Source organism: Etheostoma spectabile, chromosome 5 (assembly GCF_008692095.1).
Source record: "Etheostoma spectabile isolate EspeVRDwgs_2016 chromosome 5, UIUC_Espe_1.0, whole genome shotgun sequence".
NCBI lineage: Eukaryota > Metazoa > Chordata > Actinopteri > Perciformes > Percidae > Etheostoma > Etheostoma spectabile.
The window spans coordinates 32,257,371-32,280,208 of record NC_045737.1 but is presented as its reverse complement, the minus strand read 5'-3'; the positions used below and the strand labels follow the sequence as shown (position 1 = coordinate 32,280,208).

The 22,838-nt window shown below is 39.8% G+C and overlaps 2 protein-coding genes across 3 annotated transcripts; both read left to right on the top strand.

Moving 5' to 3' along the window:
• The first annotated feature begins 103 nt into the window (after nucleotides 1-103).
• On the top strand, nucleotides 104-10,296 carry rnf180a (ring finger protein 180a). The gene is made up of 4 exons (XM_032517066.1): nucleotides 104-1,311; nucleotides 6,965-7,202; nucleotides 8,443-8,568; nucleotides 9,876-10,296. Exons 1-4 carry the CDS (start codon nucleotides 310-312, stop codon nucleotides 10,079-10,081), a joined length of 1,572 nt encoding a protein of 523 aa, XP_032372957.1. The 5' UTR covers nucleotides 104-309; the 3' UTR covers nucleotides 10,082-10,296.
• Nucleotides 10,297-12,819: 2,523 nt separating this feature from the next.
• On the top strand, nucleotides 12,820-22,193 carry rgs7bpa (regulator of G protein signaling 7 binding protein a). Of its 2 annotated transcripts, none has more exons than XM_032516545.1 (6): nucleotides 12,820-13,779; nucleotides 14,736-14,902; nucleotides 18,570-18,700; nucleotides 19,517-19,661; nucleotides 20,917-20,987; nucleotides 21,166-22,193. In XM_032516545.1, the coding sequence occupies exons 1-6, from the start codon at nucleotides 13,630-13,632 to the stop codon at nucleotides 21,255-21,257; spliced, it is 756 nt and encodes a 251-aa protein (XP_032372436.1). In that variant the 5' UTR covers nucleotides 12,820-13,629; the 3' UTR covers nucleotides 21,258-22,193. The 2 variants fall into 2 exon arrangements, with proteins under 2 accessions (XP_032372436.1, XP_032372437.1); XM_032516546.1 differs by having other exon boundaries at nucleotides 12,822-13,365.
• Nucleotides 22,194-22,838: the final 645 nt, after the last annotated feature.

Below are 22,838 nucleotides of genomic sequence, written 5' to 3'. Positions count from 1 at the left end.
CACAGGACAATAGTGAGGCCATGAATAGTGCACCTATTGTGATGGGGCTCATCAGGGGGACTTTGGCTTTGTCAACAGCATGGAATGTCCCAGCGGGCTAACGGGCAGGATAGGCCAGGCCAGAGGGATGCAGTGCTCACCTCCTCTACACTGGAACAGTCCCTCTAAAGAGCTTGAACTAATCCATCCAGAGGTAGTGGGAGGCAGAGAGAAGACTTTGGGGAAGATGACAGGGGAAAGACCAGGCTAGCTGGTAGAAGTTGCTTTGGATGTGTTCTGCTGGTGAACAAGGGGCTCAAAAGCATCGCCATGAGCTCCCATTTGGAACCCTCTGGTGTTAATGGATCAAACAGAGGTGAAGGTTGTGGTAGTGAAGATGGTGAAGAAAACAGCAACAACGAGACTTACACCCCATGCTTAAAGACAGTGAGACCTAGGCTGAGGAGTGCTGATCCAGGCGGAGAGGGAAGGTCAAGCAGTGTGGAGCAGCTGGTGAGACCTGCCCTGCCAGGGAGGAAAGCACACAAAAAGACCTGCATCAAGGACAACAGAAGACGGTTGAGAGAGGGGAATCAGGACAGGGATGAGGAAAGACAAAATGTTGAACACACAGCAGGCAGGGAAAGAGGAAAACAAAGGCAGAGAAAGACTGAAAGAACTAGTACACATGGAGCTGGAGTCCAGGACAGACAGGGAACAGGAAGCTCTGAAAGTTTGTCCAGCAGTAATTCTGACATCCAGTTAAACTGCCCTTTGGAAGGATCGAACAACTTACAGAGAGGACACATGTGTCCTAGTTCTCCCAGTATTGGCGGCACCCGGAACATCACCACCAACTTAAACCCCCAATCCCCTTGGTCCTTGTCTTCTACTCTCCTTAAGCCTCCCATCCAAACCAGACCCACACCTCTGTCCCCTCAGAGACTTTCATCCAGGACAGCGGCAGTAGACCTGCACTGCAACCCATTTAGTTCGCCCAGAGAGACAGATCCATTCTGGGTGGAGGTGAGAACAGGGACAGCAACTGGACGATCTTCACAAAGCCATCTGACACACATCCCATCTCTCACCAACTCAGAGCTGGGAGAAGGAGAAGAGGAGGAAGAGGATGTGGACGATGGCGAGGAAGGAGGCAGTGGTGTGATGGAGGTGATCGGTCAGACCGTGACCTCAGCAGTGGTGCAGCCTAGTGTTCCTTTTCTCCCCGAGAGGAGGATGAGTAAAAGAGAGAAGAACAGGATTAAGTGTCTGAGGAGGAGGCAGAGGAGAAGGGAGAGGTGGAGACAAAGTCAACTGCAGGAGAGCAGACAGGTGAATGACACAAATAACTGAGCCTAAACATGACAATGAGTACTGTTCTTTTACCAAATGTTTTACCCGTGATTTTAAGATCAAGATCAGGCAGGTACTTTATATCATTTGGTGCTGCTGTTTAAGAAGAACCATAGAGCTGATAATTAATTCTTTGAATAATATACTTTTCTCTCCCATTTCCCAGTTAATACTATGTTAATACAATGCAAATAATGGATCAACAATTGAAGCACCATGATGTTTTATGTGACACCAAGAAGTACAGTAGGGGCACTTATCTAGCGGTTAATGACACGTTTTCTTTTCAATTTATCATTTACCAAACCAAACATTGCAGTCTTCATTTGTAGTCTTTATCAGTTAAGAAGCTTTAGACTACTCTCAAAAATTGCAAGTCTCAAGGCACGTCGGCCTCAACTGATCCACTTGTGTGTGTTTGTGTGTGTGGTAAAATACATCATGCACACAAATCAGATGTAAATATTACATGTTGGGTCCAATTTTCTCTGTTTTTATTCATTACACTTATGTGACTGCGTGGCCACACATGTATTTGTGTGTCTGCGTGTGTTAATTTAATCTAAGTCTGACTGTCGACAGCCCTATCAGCACCCAGCTCCTCTCAATGGCCATTGTCTGTACGGTTTAAAGTGGGGTTACATCTGAATTAGTTGCATGATGAGGCTCGGGTGGAGAGCCCTTCAAAAGCAACCAGACAACAGAGCAAATTCTGTTTTGATCGGCTGCTGCAGATCTGCAGTTACGTTGGCGGACTGACATTATTCTGACTGCTGAATTAAAGAAAGCTGAATAAAATTAGCTGTGTTGAAACACAGAAAATCGATTCCCTAATTCAATGCCCTTCTGCCGATTATATTGTTTTTAGTTAAGATATTCCTCTCTCCGTCAAATTGCATTTAATGTACGCATGATTGTAGATACATAATACACATACTGTCTGGCTCTAGCAGATATTATTGTTTCCATTATAATGTGGTGAATATTTCTGTGGGGGAGAACAGATGGCATGTGCCACCATGAGGAAAATGCATGCAAGTGTTTTTCTATTTTCCCCCCTTTGCCCTCCAGTTATCACGTGTAAATTAAGGGTCAAGAGCCAAATGTTAGAAACTCAAAGTTCTTATCGAGAGTTAGATGAGAAGATTGATGATGTTTGAATGTTATGTAAGTAGCCCAAGTCAAAAAGTGACAAGTTTAGCTTATCTTAGTTTATCTTAGTTTACCTTAGCGTAAATACAGCTAGCCTAGCTCTCTCTAAAGGAAAACAAATGTGTCTGTCAACACCCCTAAAGCGTACTAATGGACATGTTATGTCTTGTTTTTTTGTGAACACAATCAAAAATTTAATGTAAGTTGTGGTTTTACAGAGAGTTATGTGCTGTGCATTTTGATGAGATATATTTAATAAATGAAAATAGTTAGCCAGAGTCAGGTAAGAGCGACATGTTTTGAAATCTTCTGTGTGAATAGTTGTGACGTCAAATACTGTACATGTAACACAATCTAGCGACGCATCGAACAGGCCTAAGCTGCTTTCCATAGAAAATAATTGGCTGGACACATTGTCTCACAGTGAAAGCAAGACTCTAGGAAGCTGTCCTGGCATGTTTGTGTATGAATTAAACAAACAAGATACAGCATATTAGTTTGTGAGCTTTAATGGTGCTGGTACATATTTTAACTGTGGAGAAAAGCCAGGCTAGCTGCTTCCCCCTGCTTCCAGTGTTTATGCTAAGTGTCACTCCCCGATATAAGTCAAATGCGGATTTGAGTCACGCATGCTCAAATTTAAACGGTTTACAGCATACCGTGTCACGCTGAAATTTGTGAAATCCATGAAATACTAAACTTTTCTCATTACAAACAATAACAGAAAAAGGGAATCATTTCAAAATCCTTTTAGCTATCTATGGTTGTTTGATTGCTAACGTTGGCTCAAAACACCATTCAACTTACAACCTTTGTTGTGTCTGAGTGCTAACTTGTTGCCATAGCAGTGAACAAACTTCATTATGTATGTCCACTTTTCCTGTGTTGACATTACAGAAATCTCTCGTTAGCATCTTGTATGCTACTTGTCGCAAAGTGACTCAAATCTGCACTTTGCTTACATTGGGGAGTGCACTATGAGTTCCTGCATGGTCACTTTTGTTGACGTTCCAAGAAAATTTCAGACAAAACAGAGCAAGTTCGCTCTTCCCACCATGTTTCTGTAACTGTCATGACAAACTGACTAACTTTCACTAACCCCCACCCCGTCCCCCAACCATCTAGTTGGTGTTGTCTCCCGAGACCGGGCTTTTTCACAGTCGATTCATGGGGCAGGCAGCTAGCAGATCAAAGACAAATACCTACGATTTGAGACAAAAATTAAATCGCACTGAAACCATGCAGGAACTCAAAGTGCACCTTTAATTAGGGTGACCAGACGTCCCCGGTTTCCGGGGACAGTCCCCGATTTTGGCTACCTGTCCCCGGCTGGATCTGTCCCCGGAAATGTCCCCGGTTTTCACTGTGACTGAAGACCCGAAATTGGAATGAAAGAAAGAAAAAACTGACAAAACGTAGCCGATAATCGCACACCCTACACACGCAGGCTCCAGGCAGCCAGAGCCAACGGTGCTCAGAGATGTTTCAGAAAGCCGTGTGTTACGATGCTAAAATCACTGATTATTTACATGGAGTCTGGTGGGTTTAGCGAACGCAATTTCACGGACTTTTATGTTTTAAAAAGGATCTTAATCTTTAACAGAAAGGTCGACCTCCTTAGAAATCCTTTCCATAATGTTGTCAGACACTTAGAATATTAATCTGAGTCTGTCAGCAGCTAAACAAGCACTTTTATGAACGTAAATGCAAGTTGGACAATTATCCTATTAACTTACATTGCAACGATCTCGTTTAATACTGCATCACTGTCAAAGGAAAATATGTCCTCACTAGTTTTTGTTGTATCTGATTCTCATGAGCTGTTGCAGAAACAAGCCTTACTAGCAAAAGCTGTCAGTAGTTCAGTAAACATTACAACATTATAAAATATTGAGACTTTCTATCTTGAAATATTAAGACTTTCTATCTTGAAATATTAGGACTATAAGGACTTTCTATCTTGAAATATTAGGACTTTCTATCTTGAAATATTAGGACTATTAGGACTTTCTATTTAGAAATATTAGGACTTTCTATCTTGAAATATTAAGACTTTTTATCTTGAAATATTAGGACTTTTTATCTTGAAGTATAAGGATGGATTTTTTATCTTGAAATATTAGGACTTTCTATCTTGAGGTGTGGTGGAGTAGGAAGTAGCAGCAGGGGTGGGTTTTAGGATCAGACCTTGGGGGAGGGGGGGGCACAGCCCCTAATGAGAACAGCTCTAGGTCTAGTGTCCCCGTTTTAAGTTTTACAAAAATAAAAACATTACTTGTTTTGGAGGTAAATATGCTTCTGAGCTGAAAATGTCTAAGAAATCTGGTCACCTTACCTTTAATGCACAATGCAAGTGGTATTGGTCTTCTCCCCTAACTCTCAGAGAAAGAGTGAGTAAGCGTATTTGTTTATTCATTCAGAATCAATTAAATGAGTCTGCTTGGTCATTTATCAATATTAAAACTTATTGAGTGTGTGTACTATTTCCTCAGCTTTTTCCAACTTGCACTCGCACAGTTACACTCATTCTTATTTGGGAGCTGCTCCCTACAAGCACAGCATTTCAGCTATTAGCTATTGGGACTTAAGGACAGCTCAACAGTAGTTGTTCTCATTCACCCTCTCATGTTATTATCATTTTTTTAAAACCCTTTTTGTCACAACGCCTTGTTTAAGTTGTTTATATTCTGGAAACATATTTCACAATGTGTGTTTCCAAAAGTGATGCTTTATTTATACCCCCTTCCCAGATTTTATGGAACTTTACTGCCTATGCCAGTGCTTGTGGAAATAGTTGTTTTAACCCCCCTGATAGAGTCTAATCAGTAATAGATTATAATATTACTTGCATTTTGCAGATCAGGCCAAAGGTCAGAGCGGGTATTATTACAGTGCAGTTTTCCACAGGAAGTAGTTTCATCCTTGGTCATGGAGAGGCAATTAGTGTTGGATTGTTCAGTTACTCCAGCTGCTGCTCAGAAGCTGAAATGTGGTTGTGGCTGAATGTAGCTGCTGCATGTAGTGCTGCAGAAACATTAATTGCAATTGTACAACAAATATTATTCGTTCGGTCAAATTTATACAAACCACAAGTGTGTCAGGTTAGTGGTGCAGTAGCACTATTAGTCAAATGAAGCTAACGAAAGTTAAAAGAATAAAAGATTTTGATATACTTTTGTTTCCCCAATGATAAAAATTGTACTTATTTATTGATGTACACGTTTACCAGTGCAACCAAGACAAAGGTGCCGTGTTACAGTACATATTGCCACTGGAGAGCCTCAGTGCCCCTGATTACTTGGCGCTGTACACTCAGTGTTCTCTCTTCTGTGTTAATGACACGCCTTGGGAGGCAGGACTGGTGCAACACGGACGTCCCTAGAGTTACCCCCGGGCGATAAAGTGGTAATTACTCTGGAAGCACCAGGGCTTTTTTAAGACTGAGTCTTCAGACACCAATCCTCTTAGTCTGCCGCCACAGGTTTGAGTAGGGGGACTTGAAGGACCCCAGCTACTGTTCTCAAAACAGGTTCTCTCATATGAATTTTTATTTGGAATTTGGAAATGCTGAGTGTGGATTTAGGTGCAGAGGCACGTGGGAGGGAGAGCAGGTGACTGCTGAGGAGATGAGAGGGATTGAAGCAGTTGGGGTGGCAGATGTATTGTGCCATATGAAATGAAAAGATACGAACTAGCTTAAAAGAGTAAACTGAAGACAGGCCATCTGTGTGTAAACAAAATGTTTTATCTTACAGAGTGTATGCATGAGTCACACTGTGTCTAATGGAAAAACTCGACCTCAACAACTCTGTTTGCTGTAGAGGAAAGGAAGTTTGAATTAGGGCCAGCGTCAGGGTCAAAATGCTCTATTTAGTAGAGAAAGTGTAGGTAGGTAGATGTTTTACTCTGCTTAGCATACACCTAAAACTTCACACATGTCCTCACACATATTATGCTGTGCAGGTGGGTGTCAAAGACAATTTACACTCATCAAATGTGTGTATTAAAGAGAGAGTATTTTAAACAGAATCTCAAGAGGACTGCAGTAGAGGACATTTTCACTTATATTTATTTCCAGCTGGTGCGATGACATAGTGATAATGTATGCTCAAAACCTCATATGCAGGGGGTCAGATTTCTGCATTTGTCTCCTTTCTTCTTTTACTTAATCTGTTTGTCTGCAGAAGCTCATTCCATCTAGACGTGACCCTTTAGAAATGGATTTGCCATCATGGTTTTAGATTTTCGAGATAGAAGAAGAGATGAGTTTTGAAATTTAGAAAACTCAGACGTTTGGTGATAATCTGATATGAGTCTTATCCATAACACACAAAACCCAACACATGTCTGAACTTTTTACAGTATGCAAAGGCTTGCAAATACATGAAAATGTATCTGCATGGGTGTTAATACATCTATCAACATCATTTACAACAACATCTATTTATCTTTTCACCCTCTGCCTTTGCTTGTCACCCAGAGTTCAACAGGGAACCCATCCAGCAGCAGTAGCGAGGATGATGAGGACATGAGCGCTGATGACAGAGAAGGTTACATCTGTGCTGTGTGTTTGGATGTATACTTCAGTCCTTACATGTGTCACCCCTGCAACCACATCTTCTGCGAACCCTGTCTGAGAACGCTGGCTAAGAACAGCCCCACCAACACCCCTTGCCCCCTCTGCAGAACAATCATCACACATGTCTTCTTCCAGAAGGGTGAGCTAATGGGCAGAAAGCACTTGCTGTACAATATACATGATTTGAAATACTTATCACCTCTACTTATGACACTGCTGAGCATTTTAGATTACATAATGAGAGATGGATATGGATAGAAACACAGTTTTAAATGTGCCAGTGTGTAGTTTAGAACAAAATAATCCTAATGTAGTAGTAAATATGGACATATGCATACATGTATTTTTGCAGCTAGCCTTAATGTGTATTTTTATGTCTGTTGGCTATTGCATAGATGACATATGAGCTGCAGATTGTTCAGATGGCCCAGCTGCAGATGTCCCGTAGGGAGCAGAGTAGACCTTTAGTTCAGCTCTGACCAGATGAGTCACCCCGAGAAGACAAAATCAAACGTGATCTGAACACTTTAATTTAGTGCTTTCTGATGGAAATAAGGAAAGGGTTAACCTGTTGGGTGGGAAATGCATTGCAATATCGTCACCTTCCTAAAATAATCGCCTAAGTCATTTTTTCACGTTTTTCAGAAAACACAAAAAACTGAACCAAATACTGAAGATATTTTGACTTAGGCAGTTATACTGAAGGCGTAGAATCACATGACCTGTTCAACTGAGAATGTAGGAAATTTTACCAGAGGTGGCCAACACCATGAGGAGATGATTTAGGCAAGAAAATACTTTTTGTCAAAAAATGACTTAGGCGATTATTTTAGGAAGGTGACGATATGATAAAAGAGATGTTTTTAGCAATTGCGGCAACTGTAGACAATGAAACCCTCTTCTTATGTGTGATGTAATTACACAATAATTTTACTAAATTATCAGATGTTTGCACATATGCTCTATAGTGACATACTTGTTTTATGTAACCCTGTGATCACTGCAAGATGATTACATGGAACGTAGTCTGATCTATGAATAAGTAATGAAGTTCTGTGATTCACTTTGGCCTACTTCTGGATGTATGTAGGAGAGAGTGAGCGGCAGGGACATTGCTGTGGCCATGGTTATGAGGACTGCAGACACACTAAGGGCTCTTGTGAGTGATTAGGTGACAAGGATTGGAGATTAGATTCTTGTGCTGATTACCAAAGCCAAGGTCACAGAGAAACAGAACAGAGATAAAATGAGGGAGTCTGGTGATGCTGCTTGTTGGAATACATTGAATTAATCAAACATAATCTATCCAGGCTACAAAGAAGTGTAGGTGTGAATAAGATGTTCCCGTTTTGTAATATTTAGCTTGTCTCCTATTACAGAGCTAAACCAAACAGCAAGAACATTCTTCCCAAAGGAATACCTTTCCCGGAAACAAAACTTCCAGAAAGCAAGCTGTGCAAAGTGGCCTCTCCCAAGCTGCCGGAAACTCTTCCGTATCTTTGGAGGCAAGTTTTTAAATACCCATACATGGAATTCTCTCAGATTAACATAAACAAATTTGGCAAAATATCAGCAGCAGAAGGACAAAATTGCTAAGATTGTTGGTCTTGACAAGACTTCTGACAGAGTAGCACATGTGTACCTGCTACGTATTTATCCTAAAAGTACCTCATGGCTTCAGTGGTAGATTAAACCCCATGCTATAATTTCCTAGCATACATAATACACATTTAATTTGCTGCCTTTCCCAAGCAAACATGCATTTTCCTATTATAGACGCATTGTTGGAGAATATCTTGAGAGAAAGCAGTGTTCCCCAAAATTAGTTTCTAACCTATGTACCACTGATGTTGTACCATTATTAATTTGTTTTTTTGGGGCATTTTTAGGCCTTTATATCCACAGGACAGATGTAAAAGGGATAGACTGACATGCAGCAAAGGGGCACAGGTCGGAGTCGAACCCGCGGCAGCTGTGTCGAGGAGTTAACCTCTATATACCTGCACCTGCTCTACCAACTGAACCTTCCCAGCCACATGTTGTACCATTTTTTACAGTAGATAAATCTCTTTGAGTATTAAATACCCTATTGTCACTTTCAGCAAAATATGGGCTAATATGGAAAGCAGTAATACAACATAGATGAACTGTATAAGCCAATACGACTTAAATCATAAATAATGGTAGTTTGGAATATAACTGGACATATGGAGGTACAGTGGAAAAGTTGATAATGCTGCAGAAGTTGAAACATTTTGTTCAGAATTTTCTAAGATACTCAGGTTATGATTGAATCCCACACCCACCTAGGAAAGTTGACTTTCCACCAACCAAACTCTGTACAATTTAAGTACTTAAGTACTAAAACATAGATCACAAAATTACAAATTTTATTTACTCATTATATACTTGTTCAGTAATATTTTTGGTAAATGTTAACTCCCACTTGATGGTCTAAATGTTCCACAGCCTTCTCTATACTGTGTAATTCTGATGCAGAAGACTGAATTATATTTTGTTATTTTTTTTTTTTTACTTTAGTTGTAGTAGTTTACTTTATTTTGGCAGATTTTAAGCTACGTTGTCCAGAGGAAAAACATCAGAATGACTCTTAAAAAAATTGTAATTTCCTAGACATATGACCTTGGTTTCCTCAATAGTAGCTACCTTCCAGACCATGTGATTTTGATGTTTTTTTTCCCACTCTAAAACCATTAAAACCCAGTTTACCTGACATTAACTCAAATAAAGAGAAACATTTGACTTCAATGAAAACCACCAGATGTGATGCCTTATTTGTCATCCGATCCAGGCTTCCAGAGGCAGTCCAGTCCCATTGCTAGACGCCAGTTCCCCCATGGAGGAGGCTACCGTCTGGACCCTCTGGACTTTGAGGATGACTCTCGAAGCTGGCGTTTTGACATGGACATGGTCATCATCTACATCTACTCAGTCAACTGGGTTATTGGCTTCTTCATATTCTGCTTCCTCTGCTACCTCTTCTTCCCTTCTTTTTGACAGTCATAGCTAAAATGATGGAGCAACAAAGAAATAAGAAAGGTTGAAGATACTGAAGGATGAGGGTAAGGTAAGGAAAGAAGATGAAGCAGAGCGCAGACTATACATATACCAATGTGCATATATATATAGGGGAAATGATGGTGGGGATGACTTGATGGAGGGAAAACAACAGTGTGCCAGCTCGTTGTCTCTCATTAATAAAAGATTGAAATGGTGTATGAGTATGTTTGGAAATCCAATGTTCTCTGTCTCCACAAGTTGCACATGTACTGTGGGTCGCACAACATATCCTGTTCCTGTATGGATGGGAAATAATACATATACAGTATGTCACATATAACATCTCCTAGGTTGTAGTGTTTTACTTTCAACATAATTTACACACAGTCAAGTATTGTTTACATTTATGATTAGCAGCACAGCCAACTAGATTACTCCTAGTCTGTTTCCTTTCAATGACATATTAATGTAAGTACTAGAAAGAACAACAAGTGGAAAATTCCAGTTGGCTTTTCTTCTATTTCACACTTACCAACCCACAACACGACCTCACTTTGAGTCGTGACAAAACATTTGGTAATGCCTTAAAAAACATCTTTGTATTCCAAATTGTTCCCTTGTGAATTCAAACAGTGTTTTCAAAATGTAATTTAGAAACTTCTGATGGACAGTGGAACCAATTTGCAATACATTTTATCGTTGGGAAACACAAGCATGAGCAGCTGCAATAATGAGGTAGAGATGCTTATTTATACTTTTGCCCAAAACACTAGAACATAAATTCCAATCATAATACTGTAACGTAAATCATAGTTGATTATTAGTATGACTAACCCATAATAAAACAAAAAAAGACTAACATGAGTGAGCACTTTTTGGGTGGATTTTCACGTTTATGCATTGTCAGAAAACTGTTTTAAAAAAGAGATTTGCTCTTTAGTATGGGTTATGACCATTTGTTTATGGTTTTATGAACCTACCGCCATACCTTATAACCTTTTTTAATTGGCACTTGTGTATTAATATATAGTATGTCTTGCTAGATGTTTTTAACTTGCTGTTTTTTAACAAGAAGCCACTTTGTGGATTTTATTTTTCTTAAGCCCCCCCTGGAGGGAATAATGTTGAAATAAATCACTGTATTTTACATCAAAAGATACACAGAAACAAAACATACAGGTATGTAGATGTGGCTTTGATGTGAATTCGTAAATTTAAGCGGTTTCCAAATAAATTGCTTTTTCCTGACACAATTCAAGTTGTTTAGTGGTGTGCTCTTTTGGTTTATTTTATTAGCTTTCGCTTCACTTTCATTTTCAACTTGCATCAGGGTAAAATATGTGGGCTTCACTCAATGCGCATATTGTTCACAGTTTACAGCATAATTTTACAATAACAATCAGGCGGTCTGCTGTGTTGCCAGTTGGACAGCAGCCAAAGGTCTTGAGCCTTGGTGGAATGACCTCTGGCCACAAGAACTGACACTTGGGACAAAAAAGTGTGACCTAGTGGATAGTATAGCGCAGGAAGTAAAGCTTACAATATGGAAAGCACAGGCTCTGCTTACTCCTGGATAGAGACTGGACTCTGTCCCCTTCCAGTTTGCTTTCCATTGTGAGAGGTGTGAGGTCCCATCGGAAAAGTTTGGGGAGGATATGACGTTCAGTTGACAGCACATGAAGGCATTAGCATTTAAAATGTATTAACCATTGGCCAAGCTTAAATGTGTTTCTTTATAATAAAAAAAAATGGTATGCACATTTTGGAGTGAATTGACTTGTCATTGCTAAGAAACAGCAGATGGATTATGGTGCCATCTCTTCTAAGAGATCAAAACCAAAGATAAGATCAGGGCTGAATCTTTTACATTTATAAAATCCCACTGTACATTTCCGGTGTCACTGGCTTTGTGTGGACTTGTGTTTGTGCAGCTGTGTGCATCTGTGGCTGTGTGTCACGTACATAGATGAATTTTAAAAGTCTTCTTCAGAATTCCCAATTAAATAGTAATGCAGGTTTAGAAAGAGCACTCACCATACTCTGAAATGGACTCCTCATTTATTCAGACTATCCACCACACACTTTCCTCTTTGTGGTTGTCAAAAGCAAGGAAGGGCAACTGTTGAACGGGTTTAGTTTTTGTGGTGCAACCATAGACAACAAATTATTCATTTATATATTCACATACACTGTGTGTATTTTGCTTTTTTGATGCCACCGCTTTCCATTAGTGTGTGTGCATGAAAGCAACCTACTCCCAATTTACAGCTGACTTTCAATTGACTGACATTTTTTGTGGTTTTGTATTAGTCCAGCTATTATGTTTTACACATAACACAACCTGGATTGCAAGATCACCCTTAGTAACCACCTTAACAACCTTAAAAACACATTTGGGTCTCTGATAAAGTAACACTTTTATGTTGACCATAATGTGTCCATTGGCATGTCATTGCTGTTGAGAAAGGCATCTAGACACAAAATAATTATACCATAAAACACACTTTAAGTACCAATACAATGGGCCTGCATAGTTATTATGAATATCCCGTAGTAGATGTGTAAATTGTGGTATTCAATTCTAAAGTTGAAATGGACACACATATAGTCTTAACTGCAAAATTGAATTTACTTTATTGTACTTTTTACTGTAGAGGGAAAGTGGCCAATAGCCTGAATTTCACACGTTTAGGATACAGCTCTGGGCGGGGGTCTGACTTGATGGGCCCTATTAGTATTCCCGTCCTTTGGGTGCGCAGTGTTGCCAGCCACAGAGCCACGTCAGGCCTGTAGCAACTGCTCGTCTTCTCCTGCCTCTCCAAGGTTAGAGATAGGCCCGCCCGACCAGCTGGAGACACTCGAACAAACAGACCCTGGGAGCCGAATTGAGACCGCGATACCAGGAATTAAGTTTTTTTTATTTTTTATGTTTAGATTTTCTCCGGCACTGAGGAGCGTGCGCAGTGAAATAGTCAGCGGGGACATCGGTGGCGTTATTTCGTCTCCATAAGGAGATTCTGCGGCTTAGAAACGATCCTTATCGCCCGTCTTATTGGTGCTTAATGGAAACGCGCAATCATAAAAAATGGTTGCATTTGGAGAATATCCGTGAATGTGATCGTCTCCTTCCGACATCGGTGCGTCAGAGAAGACACCTCAGCTAGCTGGACTCCGGGTTGGGTGTGAAGTCTTCACCGTGCACCGTGTGCTGCTGGGGTGAAGGTGACTTGCGTCCCGCTGCAGTCAGGGCAATGCGGAGAGGAGTCGCAGACGCTCATCCGGTACTTTTTTCTGCACTCTATTTGCTCCGTCTCCCACACTAGAGGGGAGCAACGTGAGAGATAGACACAGCAATAACACATAATCGAGATTCAACCCAGAGCCAGTAGTTGGTGAAGGTGAATTGAACGTGTGCAGAGGAGAGAATAAGGTGAACAGCGAGGTGCAGGGTGGTGAGGCAGGAAGAGAGAAAGTGGTGAAGTTTGGTGGATATATCAGACAAAACCGTTCTGTGTTAGGGCTGTTTTATTAGTGGATGTGTATGCATGAGTTCTGCATCGAATGGGCGCAAAAACCGCCCCAGATCCTCCGGGAACATCTTCCAGATTGGCAAGCCTCCTTGCCGAGACCCAGAGAGGAGGGAGAGCACCGAAAGTACCCGCAAAGCCCAGCGCGCCGTGGCCGACTGCAGAATGGTAGGTTTGCGACACGTCGATGCCTGCATGGTGCCTCTGATAAGGAGTGCTGTGTTATTATCCCTAGCTTGCTTTGTTCTATTAGGGCGATCGACTATCCCGTGCATGTAGGGTGCAGAGGCGACAGCTGTTAATAGCTGCAAAAAAAAAAAAGACTGTAACTCAGTCTGGGAGCCTAAAAATAGCTTTGCATTTGCATTGCTTCGTCGGCAGTGATGCAAACACATCACCTCGGCGTGCAGATTGACTGTGTGATTTGCATTTGGAGTGCTGATGATTTAGACTGATTTCAAAATTGCCTGAATTACAATATGATCTAGGCGTTCGTAGCGCAAGAGGTCCAGTGGTTTTGACAGATGTTGGCAGGTGGGATCATACGGTGGCTGTAGCCTGCTTCACCCTTTCACACATTAGTGAACGTCACGGAGCTCCTCTGCTCCTATAGCTACAGGAGTGCAGCAGGATGCTCTGCAGGAGTTGCACAAAATGAACGAAATATGTGTTTTTCCGCAATCTCAAGCTCCGAGGTTGTGCAAACAACCAAACTTACCATAATGGGACCACTGTCAATAACAGAAAAATCAATTTTTGATGGCAATGTTTCACTTTTTGTTGCTTAATCGCGTGTTTCCACGGGCTGAACCGCATGGGTGCAAGGTTGCAAATTTTGGTATACTAATTCAAATGATGCCTATACCATAATGCACCTGCATCTGTCATCAATGTGTGTGTGTGTGTGTGTGTGTGTGTGTGTGTGTGTGTTTGTTTGTGTGTGGTTTCTTGACAAGTCAATATATTGGCCAAGGATCAAAGCTATAACTGCAATGGTCACAGAACAGGAAGCAATATTCAAGCAAATGTTTGTTATAGGCTATGTGTGTGTGGCGCTTACTTGACTAAGTCATTTTGGAATAACTTAGTTTTGTGTGATTTTTTGTCGTGTCATTGTAACACAGATCGTCCAGGAATTCAATACCCTTGTGGCTCTGTACCGTGAGCTGGTCATCTCCATTGGCGAAATCACTGTGGACTGTCCCTCCTTACGGGCCGAAATGCTGAAGACCCGGACCAAAGGCTGCGAAATGGCGAGAGCGGCACACCACAGTCTCTCCCTGATATCGGGGTGAGTTGGCACGGACGCTGTCCATGGTGCTGACAATTAGTTAAGTGGCTCTGAAAGTGCACCAAACAGGGCGCACTGCAACACTGCTAGCACCTAAAGTTGTAAAGCAGTAGTTTATTCGAACATTTAAAACCATTAAACTAAAAAACAAAATTCATAAAGTCATGTATACATACATACAATTAAAATGAAAGATAAATAAGGTCATGTACTTCTCAGCACATTCTTCCGAAATTATTGAAAGTCATTTTAAAAATCCCCATGTTCAAAAAGGAGTAGGAAGAACTTCTCAGGTCCGCCCCCCCCCCTCTCTGCTTTTATCCTTTAATAAATACAAAATTTTATGCTTCACATATAAATGAGTCTCTCATTTACACATCATAGATACAGATGCATACATACAGTACATACAGTACCTACACACATTTACATTGTTTTGGTTTCTTTTCTTCTTCTTCCTCTACTGATCAATCTATAGCAGATTAAATAATAACACATCCATACTATACTTGGTATATAGATGCCAAGGAACCATACAGTCATTATGCAATATTATCACTTGAAATCCTTAATAGATTCATTTTAAATAATCTTTTGAAATTGCTCATTGTTGTACATGACTTCACCTCTCCACTGCAGCTGTTCCATAAAGTCACTCCTTTGGTTGTGATGCAGTGATATTTAGCATTCATTCTTCATAAGTTTCTTTTTAAATACAACTTTTTCTCTCAAGTTATGTTTGCACTCTCGTATTTGAAACAGCCCTTGGATACCGTTCGACAGCTAATGATTATTTATTTGGTACATCATTTGTGCAGTTTTAAAGTCAACAATATCTCAGAATTTTATCTCTGAAAAGTAGCAAATTTGACCAAAGTCCACCTCTAATTTCCGTAAGCATCCTTGTTTGAGGCACACATATATATATACTTAAGCCTACTCCTCTAATATTCAAAAGAAATTATTCAAGTGTCTGCCCCATTACTGTAATACTAGTGAGCTCGAAGTGGGAAAATAATTTGGGGAAAAACAGAACAGTTTTGTTTTTAAAAAGCATGATGTGTCTAATTGCTAGCGGTACAGCTTTACCAGGAAGCAATCACAACAACATGCTGTAACTGACCGTTTCCCATCAGCTGGGGTCTAAAACATTAATGCATGATGTTATCAATAATGTGGAGCCAATTACTTTTGCATTGTTACTTTTAATGTATTGTGAGAGTGGTTGTGTGTGTGTGTGTGTGTTTCCGTTATGGTCATTTGCACATTTAGACATCAGCACGCTTTTCAATAATGGATGTGGATTGTTTTCTAGACTGCTGAATGTCTGTAAGTATGGAACTCCTTGGCTCTTTTCTTTTTTAGCAAAAACCAATGAGTCAATGCAAGATGCATTGCAATATAGGTTGGTTTATGACTTGTTGCGTTCACATGTCTGTTGACTTGGCTTGCGTTCTTCACGGAGCACAACAACTACCCCACATTGGTGCCAGTGGAAGAAGGGCAAAGTTAGGCTTGGGATTTGAAGGTCCTCTGTGAGGCTAAGAAGCCAGCTGACTTGGAACCCTCAAACTTACTTAAATAACCATCAGCCAGACTGAATCCAATAGTGAGAGAGATTTGGAAGACATTCTGCAGTGCTAACTGCTTGCCAAAGCCCTGGAACAATAACAACATCATATTTCCTCCTGTTATAGCTCATATTCCTCCTTATAAGGCATGCACATTTGTTGGAGAACTGTGAAACCATTAACTGCACTCCCATTAAATATTAGTCTGCCATATTTTTCATGAGGACGAGTTTAGAATATGTTAGGCTGTACTCTGCTCTGTAACCCATTTCCGGGCTAAATAATTAATCCACTTGTTATATCTCACAGCGATTTAAGAATGCATATATTTCCCTGTCTGTTACATGCATGACAAAATCTCTCCATTCAATGTTAAAACCACATGTGCGTGCTACACCCCTATGGTTAGCCAGAAAGCATGTCTACTGCATGTTTCCTGTCATGCAGGGGCATGAGTCATACAACATCCATTTACCAATGCTTTAATAATATCATTTTATATAATATTGCTACTTTAGTATGTATTATAGTCCCGTGCTTGAATTTTCTGCTGCTGCCATTGAAATAGAGACAGCTCAGCAACTTTAGAGAGAACTCAGTTCCTACTGATAACAACATCATTGTCACAATCATCACCAACACATGCTCTAAGCCTCCTCCTCTAAAAGCTCTCCAGGCCATTTCAACGTTCGTCTCCACTACTAGAGACGCATAGCTTGAATAAGACAGCACAGATTAGTCCCCTTTAATCAAATAAAGCCAGTGTGTCTGAATGGTTTGAGTGATGCGAGACCTCTCCAATGTGCTAGAGAAAAGCTGATAAGCAGGACAGCATTGATAACAGCTGGGCTTTAGCAACAGTACTGTAAAAGGCAACAACGGTGGGAAGGGGAAGCTTTGCTGTTGGAAGACGGGTATGCAACAGCGTGCTTTGTGTGAGAAATAATTGTACCAGGTGCAAGTTTCATGCCTTTTAATTGGCGTCACTTTCCTGTGTGATGTCGCAACCACTGAATGTCACCTGCTGTAGTTTCCCCTTAGACACCAGATTTAGATGGATGTCTCCTAAAAGCAAGTGATCAACTCTGGTTAAATGAAAAGTACTCAGATGGGGTTTTTATGTTTGAACCTCTCCAATGCATTTCATTCATGCATTCTCAGACGGTTAAACCAACAAAATGTGGACACACAACAAGATAATCATGCAAAATCCAGTCAGTTGCAAGTTTGACCTTGTCTGCTGTTGTCCTAAAGCAACAGAAACAGGTCTAAAGAAACTGATAGCTCCTATTTCTTCAATATTAATGTAAACTCCACAGCGTATCTCATATCTGATGGTTTAGATTCGGGAAAACTTTGCTAAACCTTTGGTGTGTTTGAGTTTGTAACCCCTTCTGGCATTAGCTGCTGCCATTAGTAATGGGATTGTTCAGGTTATTGATCATATTAATTTAATCACAAGCAGGCAAAACTGTATTAAGAGGACCATTCTTCATATTTTTTAACATATTTCAAAATAAATGCATTATTATGTGACCTAGAAGACGTGCACGCTGAAAATTAAATATATTACACAAAAGTTAGATGTCAGTTATGGTTTTCGCCATTTTTATCTACACACAAGTGACACATACTGCAATTTTTTGAGACATCAATAAATAAAATAATCAAGAAAATGGCGGGGCGGAGGTATAATATTTAAGGAACTTTTCTTTACTATACTACTTTTTTGCTATTTTACTGTTGAAAGTTTTTAGTGGAACTGAGTGTACTTGAAGACAGATTAATAATCAGCATACTTCAAGTTTGTCAATAAACAGTTATCTTTAAGCATGCAACTAATTTTGTACTAAATACGTTTTAGTTGTAACTAAACTGTAGAAAAGCCCAATTGGAAGTGCATTAAGTTTACTTTCATGTCTTAAAGTGTAACATCTTCAAGTATATTTTGTACACTTTAAGTGAAACTACTGTTTAACAGAACATAGGGACATTAAGAGTTTTTCGATGAACTGTTTTGCTATAACCGGACTATGATTTTAATTTGTTTCCATAAAGTTGGTATCCAGAGTTTATTGAGATATGTGTCATTCTAGGCCGGAGGACGGGGAGATCCACCCAGAGATCTGCAGGCTGTTCATCCAGCTGCAGTGCTGTCTGGAGATGTACATCACAGAGATGCTCAAATCTGTCTGCTTGCTGGGGTCCCTGCAGCTTCACAGGAAAGGTTAACACATGAATAAGCCTCGTGGCATATATATGAGTTTCTGTATATACTGCAGATTTTAAAATAAATGCACGGATGTAAGTATACAGTGAGGAAAATAAGTATTTGAACACCCTGCTATTTTGCAGGATCTCCCACTTAGAAATCATGGAGGCGTCTGAAATTGTCATCGTAGGTGCATGTCCACTGTGAGAGACATAATCTAAAAAAAAATCTAGAAATCCAAATGTAATCATTTTTTAACTATTTATTTGTGTGATACAGCTGCAAAAAAGTATTTGAACACCGGTCTTTCAGCTAGAATTCTGACCCTAAAAGATCTGTTAGTCTGCCTTCAAAATGTCCACCTCCACTCCATTTATTATCCTAAATTAGGTGCACCTGTTTGAGGTTATTAGCTGCTTAAAGACACTTGTCCACCCCATAGAATAAGTAAGAATCCAACTACTAACATGGCCAAGACCAAAGAGCTGTCCGAAGACATTAGAGGAATTGCAAACAAAGGCTACTGTACCAAATATTACCATTGATTTTCTCTGGTGTTCAAATACTTATTTGCAGCTATATCATACAAATAAATAGTTTTAAAAAATCAAACATTGTGATGTCTGGATATTTTTTTCAGATTATGTCTCTCACAGTGGACATGCACCTACGATGACAATTTCAGACCCCTCCATGATTTCAAAGTGGGAGAACTTGCAAAATAGCAGGGTGTTCAAATACTTATTTTCCCCACTGTGTATTGGCAGTGTTTAATGCATGTACTGCAGTAGTGAGACATATTTAAGGCTAGCTACTCTCTGTTGTCTTTAGGTAAGGATCCCTGTGGCCCTACCGGGGTCGACAGTAAGATAGAGGAGAGCTCAGATATCCCGATCCTGGAGGACACCTCTTCCTCCCCTACTGACTTTCCTCAGCTCTGCTGGCTGGTGGCCAATGACATAGAAAACATTGAAAGGTAGGTAGACTAAAAATGTCTTGTATGTGTGCATGTTTTTGAATAATTCTACAAGGGAAAGTACATGTGTCAGGAAACGTAATGCAAATTATGCAAGCACTATTAAAAGATTAGTGATCATTAACATTTTGCATAATTTATCATTTCGTTCACAGGACATTATTAGCAGCTAATGCTTTCTTCAAAATAGGCTCACATGTAGTAACACTTTACTTAATTCAAATCCAACCCCAAGTGTTCCTCTTTCAACCTTACTAATGATGTAATGGTTGCAACGTTACCGCGGGATTTGTTAACTATTTTATTTTATGACATACAAAAACGTAGCAGTTTTTTACTTTAAAAATAAAAAATAATCTTCTTATAGGAAATCCTATACCAACTAAATGACATGCCTCTATATTTGTCTGCTATGCCAAGCTCCAATATTTACAACCTACTAGGCAGAGTAGACCCAAATGTAATGTTATGTAATGTGCCTGGTTGTTTTTGATAATTTGGAACATTTTATTACACCACAGAATCAAAAATGAAAAACGTAAAAAAATCCAGTTTTTTTTCCTTGGGATGTTGGCAAGCTACTTACTAAAATAATTAACAAACAGGGTGGCATGTAGTAATCACAGAGTGTACTGGGCTTCATCCCAGTGTTTATTGAGGTGCTGAAATTAGAATAATACAATACGCATTGTGCAAAAAATTATGTATTTTAAGATGTATTTAAGATGACGCTTCGCAAATGCTTGGTGTGTGTGTGTGTGTGTGTGTGTGTGTGTGTATTAAGGCTTTTCAACTGCAATAGCCAGAACAGGAAACTATATATTCAAGCATTAAGTTGTGAGTGAGTGAGTGAGTGAGTGAGTGAGTGAGTGAGTGAGTGAGTGAGTGAGTGAGTGAGTGAGTGCACATTTTCAACCTAAATTTTGCTGCTCTTATTTTCCTCATTGTATATGTCTTCTTATTTTTACTTTTTATATTGTTTACTTGAACGTTATGTTTGTCTGTGGACCTAATTGGTTAAAAATGTCTTGTCTACACCGTTGGATGGAGGGAAACGTAATTTCGATCTCTTTGTATGTTTTGACATGTGAAGAAATTGACAACAAAGCAGACTTTTGACTTTGAGTGAGTGAGTGAGTGAGTGAGTGAGTGAGTGAGTGAGTGAGTGAGTGAGTGAGTGAGTGAGTGAGAAAATATACCACATGACAGATGTTTCAGATACACTACATAAAAGCCGTTCTTTGTGTCATTGCAGGGATATGAGGGAGATGAAGAACCTTCTCAGTAAACTCAGGGAGACAATGCCTTTACCACTGAAGAACCAAGGTAAGATAGAAACCAAACAGTGGATTACCCTTCAATCTCTAGAGCAGTGAGACCAAATCTTTTATAGGTAAAAAGTACAGAAGATTTATTAGGAAAAAGAGTGACTTGAACCAACGCATTGCTAAATCTAGCGGACGTGTCTGAGCTGGCCTGCTCCTCTGTGTTTTCTTGTGTCTAGATGACAGCAGTTTGCTGAACCTGACTCCCTACCCACTGGTCCGACAGAGGAAGAGGAGGTTCTTTGGGCTCTGTTGCCTGGTAACCAGCTAAGGGCCCCGCCTTTGTGGGTAGGAGGCGGCAACAAAGACACCATTACCCACTGTCCTTCACCACTTGTGTCTCCCACCAATCTATTACTGCCATTTTCAAATAAATTGCCTCTTTCTCTTTTTTTTTAAAGGCTATCCATTTTATAATTTTATTTTGTAATACAAAGAAGAACTGTAACCGCAAATGTAATCAAAACAAAAGTCATGAACATATATTTTAAGATATTTTGCAACAGATTTTTCCTTTTTTTGGTAAATTAAGTCTGATATCTGCTTGTCCAATGTAAAAGAGAATGAGAGGCCATTTGAAATAATGTCAGTGTTCACTTACTACTTCTAAAAAAGGGAATATAATTGTCAGTTTCTGTTAGAATTAATGCAATAACTTATGAATAGACGCCAATCCGAATATTTCAGGACGGCGCTCGCTAAGACAAAGTTAGTCCTTCGTGTGTCTAAACTCAGATGACAGGTTTGTGCAGAATGAGTTTGTTGTGTATTACAGTCTCTGTTTTCCGTCCCTTGCTGTTTTTTCTTCTTAATGTACTTAATTTAGTCTTCCATAAACCAAGTACCTGTATCCAACTTTAACTTTCCAGCATCAAAATGGAACATATGATACAATACTCAAAATGAAAAAAACTTCTTTGCACACAATATCTATCTATGAATTAAGACATTAGACTTGTATATACACATACTCTTTACGCAACGCACTCTTAATTATTTTCAAAGAGGGTTAGCAAAGAATGTGTTGGGTGGTATGAGCAGGGAGGGTCTCCCTCTGTCTGAGGCGATCCAGCCGACAGAGGCCAGGCAGCATGGGTCTTGCGTATTATTGATAGTGATCAATGTTTAGGGCACGGTGAAGGTACACTAGTCAAAGCTGAAATAGGTCATTTTACATTGTTAATAAAACTTTTGTTATTGAAACTAATCAACGGGTCTCTGTAATTTTCTTGCATGTAATAAAATGAAGTGACCACCGGGTGGAGACAAACTTCCAAAAGAGAAAATGTTGTTTTGTAGAGTCCAAATGTCTATCTGGGAGGATTAGGCGGTGACAAAGATAGATGGAAATACAAAATGGGAGGGACAGAAAAGCAAGATAATCTTTCAGTAAGTCCATAACAAGCAGCTTTTGCTTATTCTTACAGAGTTCTGGAGAAATAGCATGAAAATGAGACAGAGAGACTCTCTCTGTCTCATTTTCATGCTATATAGAGAGAAAGACCTCAGACAGGATCCAGTCTACTTTTGCTGCTGGAATGAAGTATGTTTTTATCAGTAAAGGAACAAACTTTAAAGTTTCCTCAGCATGTAGTGACCAGGGACTGACAAGGTTTCTTTCATAAATCCCAAACATTCCCAAAAATGGGCTAAATGTACAATACTAATTATAATTTAGATAGCAGGGTGGGTGAAAGTCTAAACTGCCTGCAGATGTGAATGTGAGCCCTTTAACAAACTGGTGACGTGCCTAATGCATGCAGGGATAGAAACACTTGAACAGCACACTGGGATACATTGATTCTATAATACTGTTATAAACTGTTGTAAATTGTTCAGAATAAACACACAC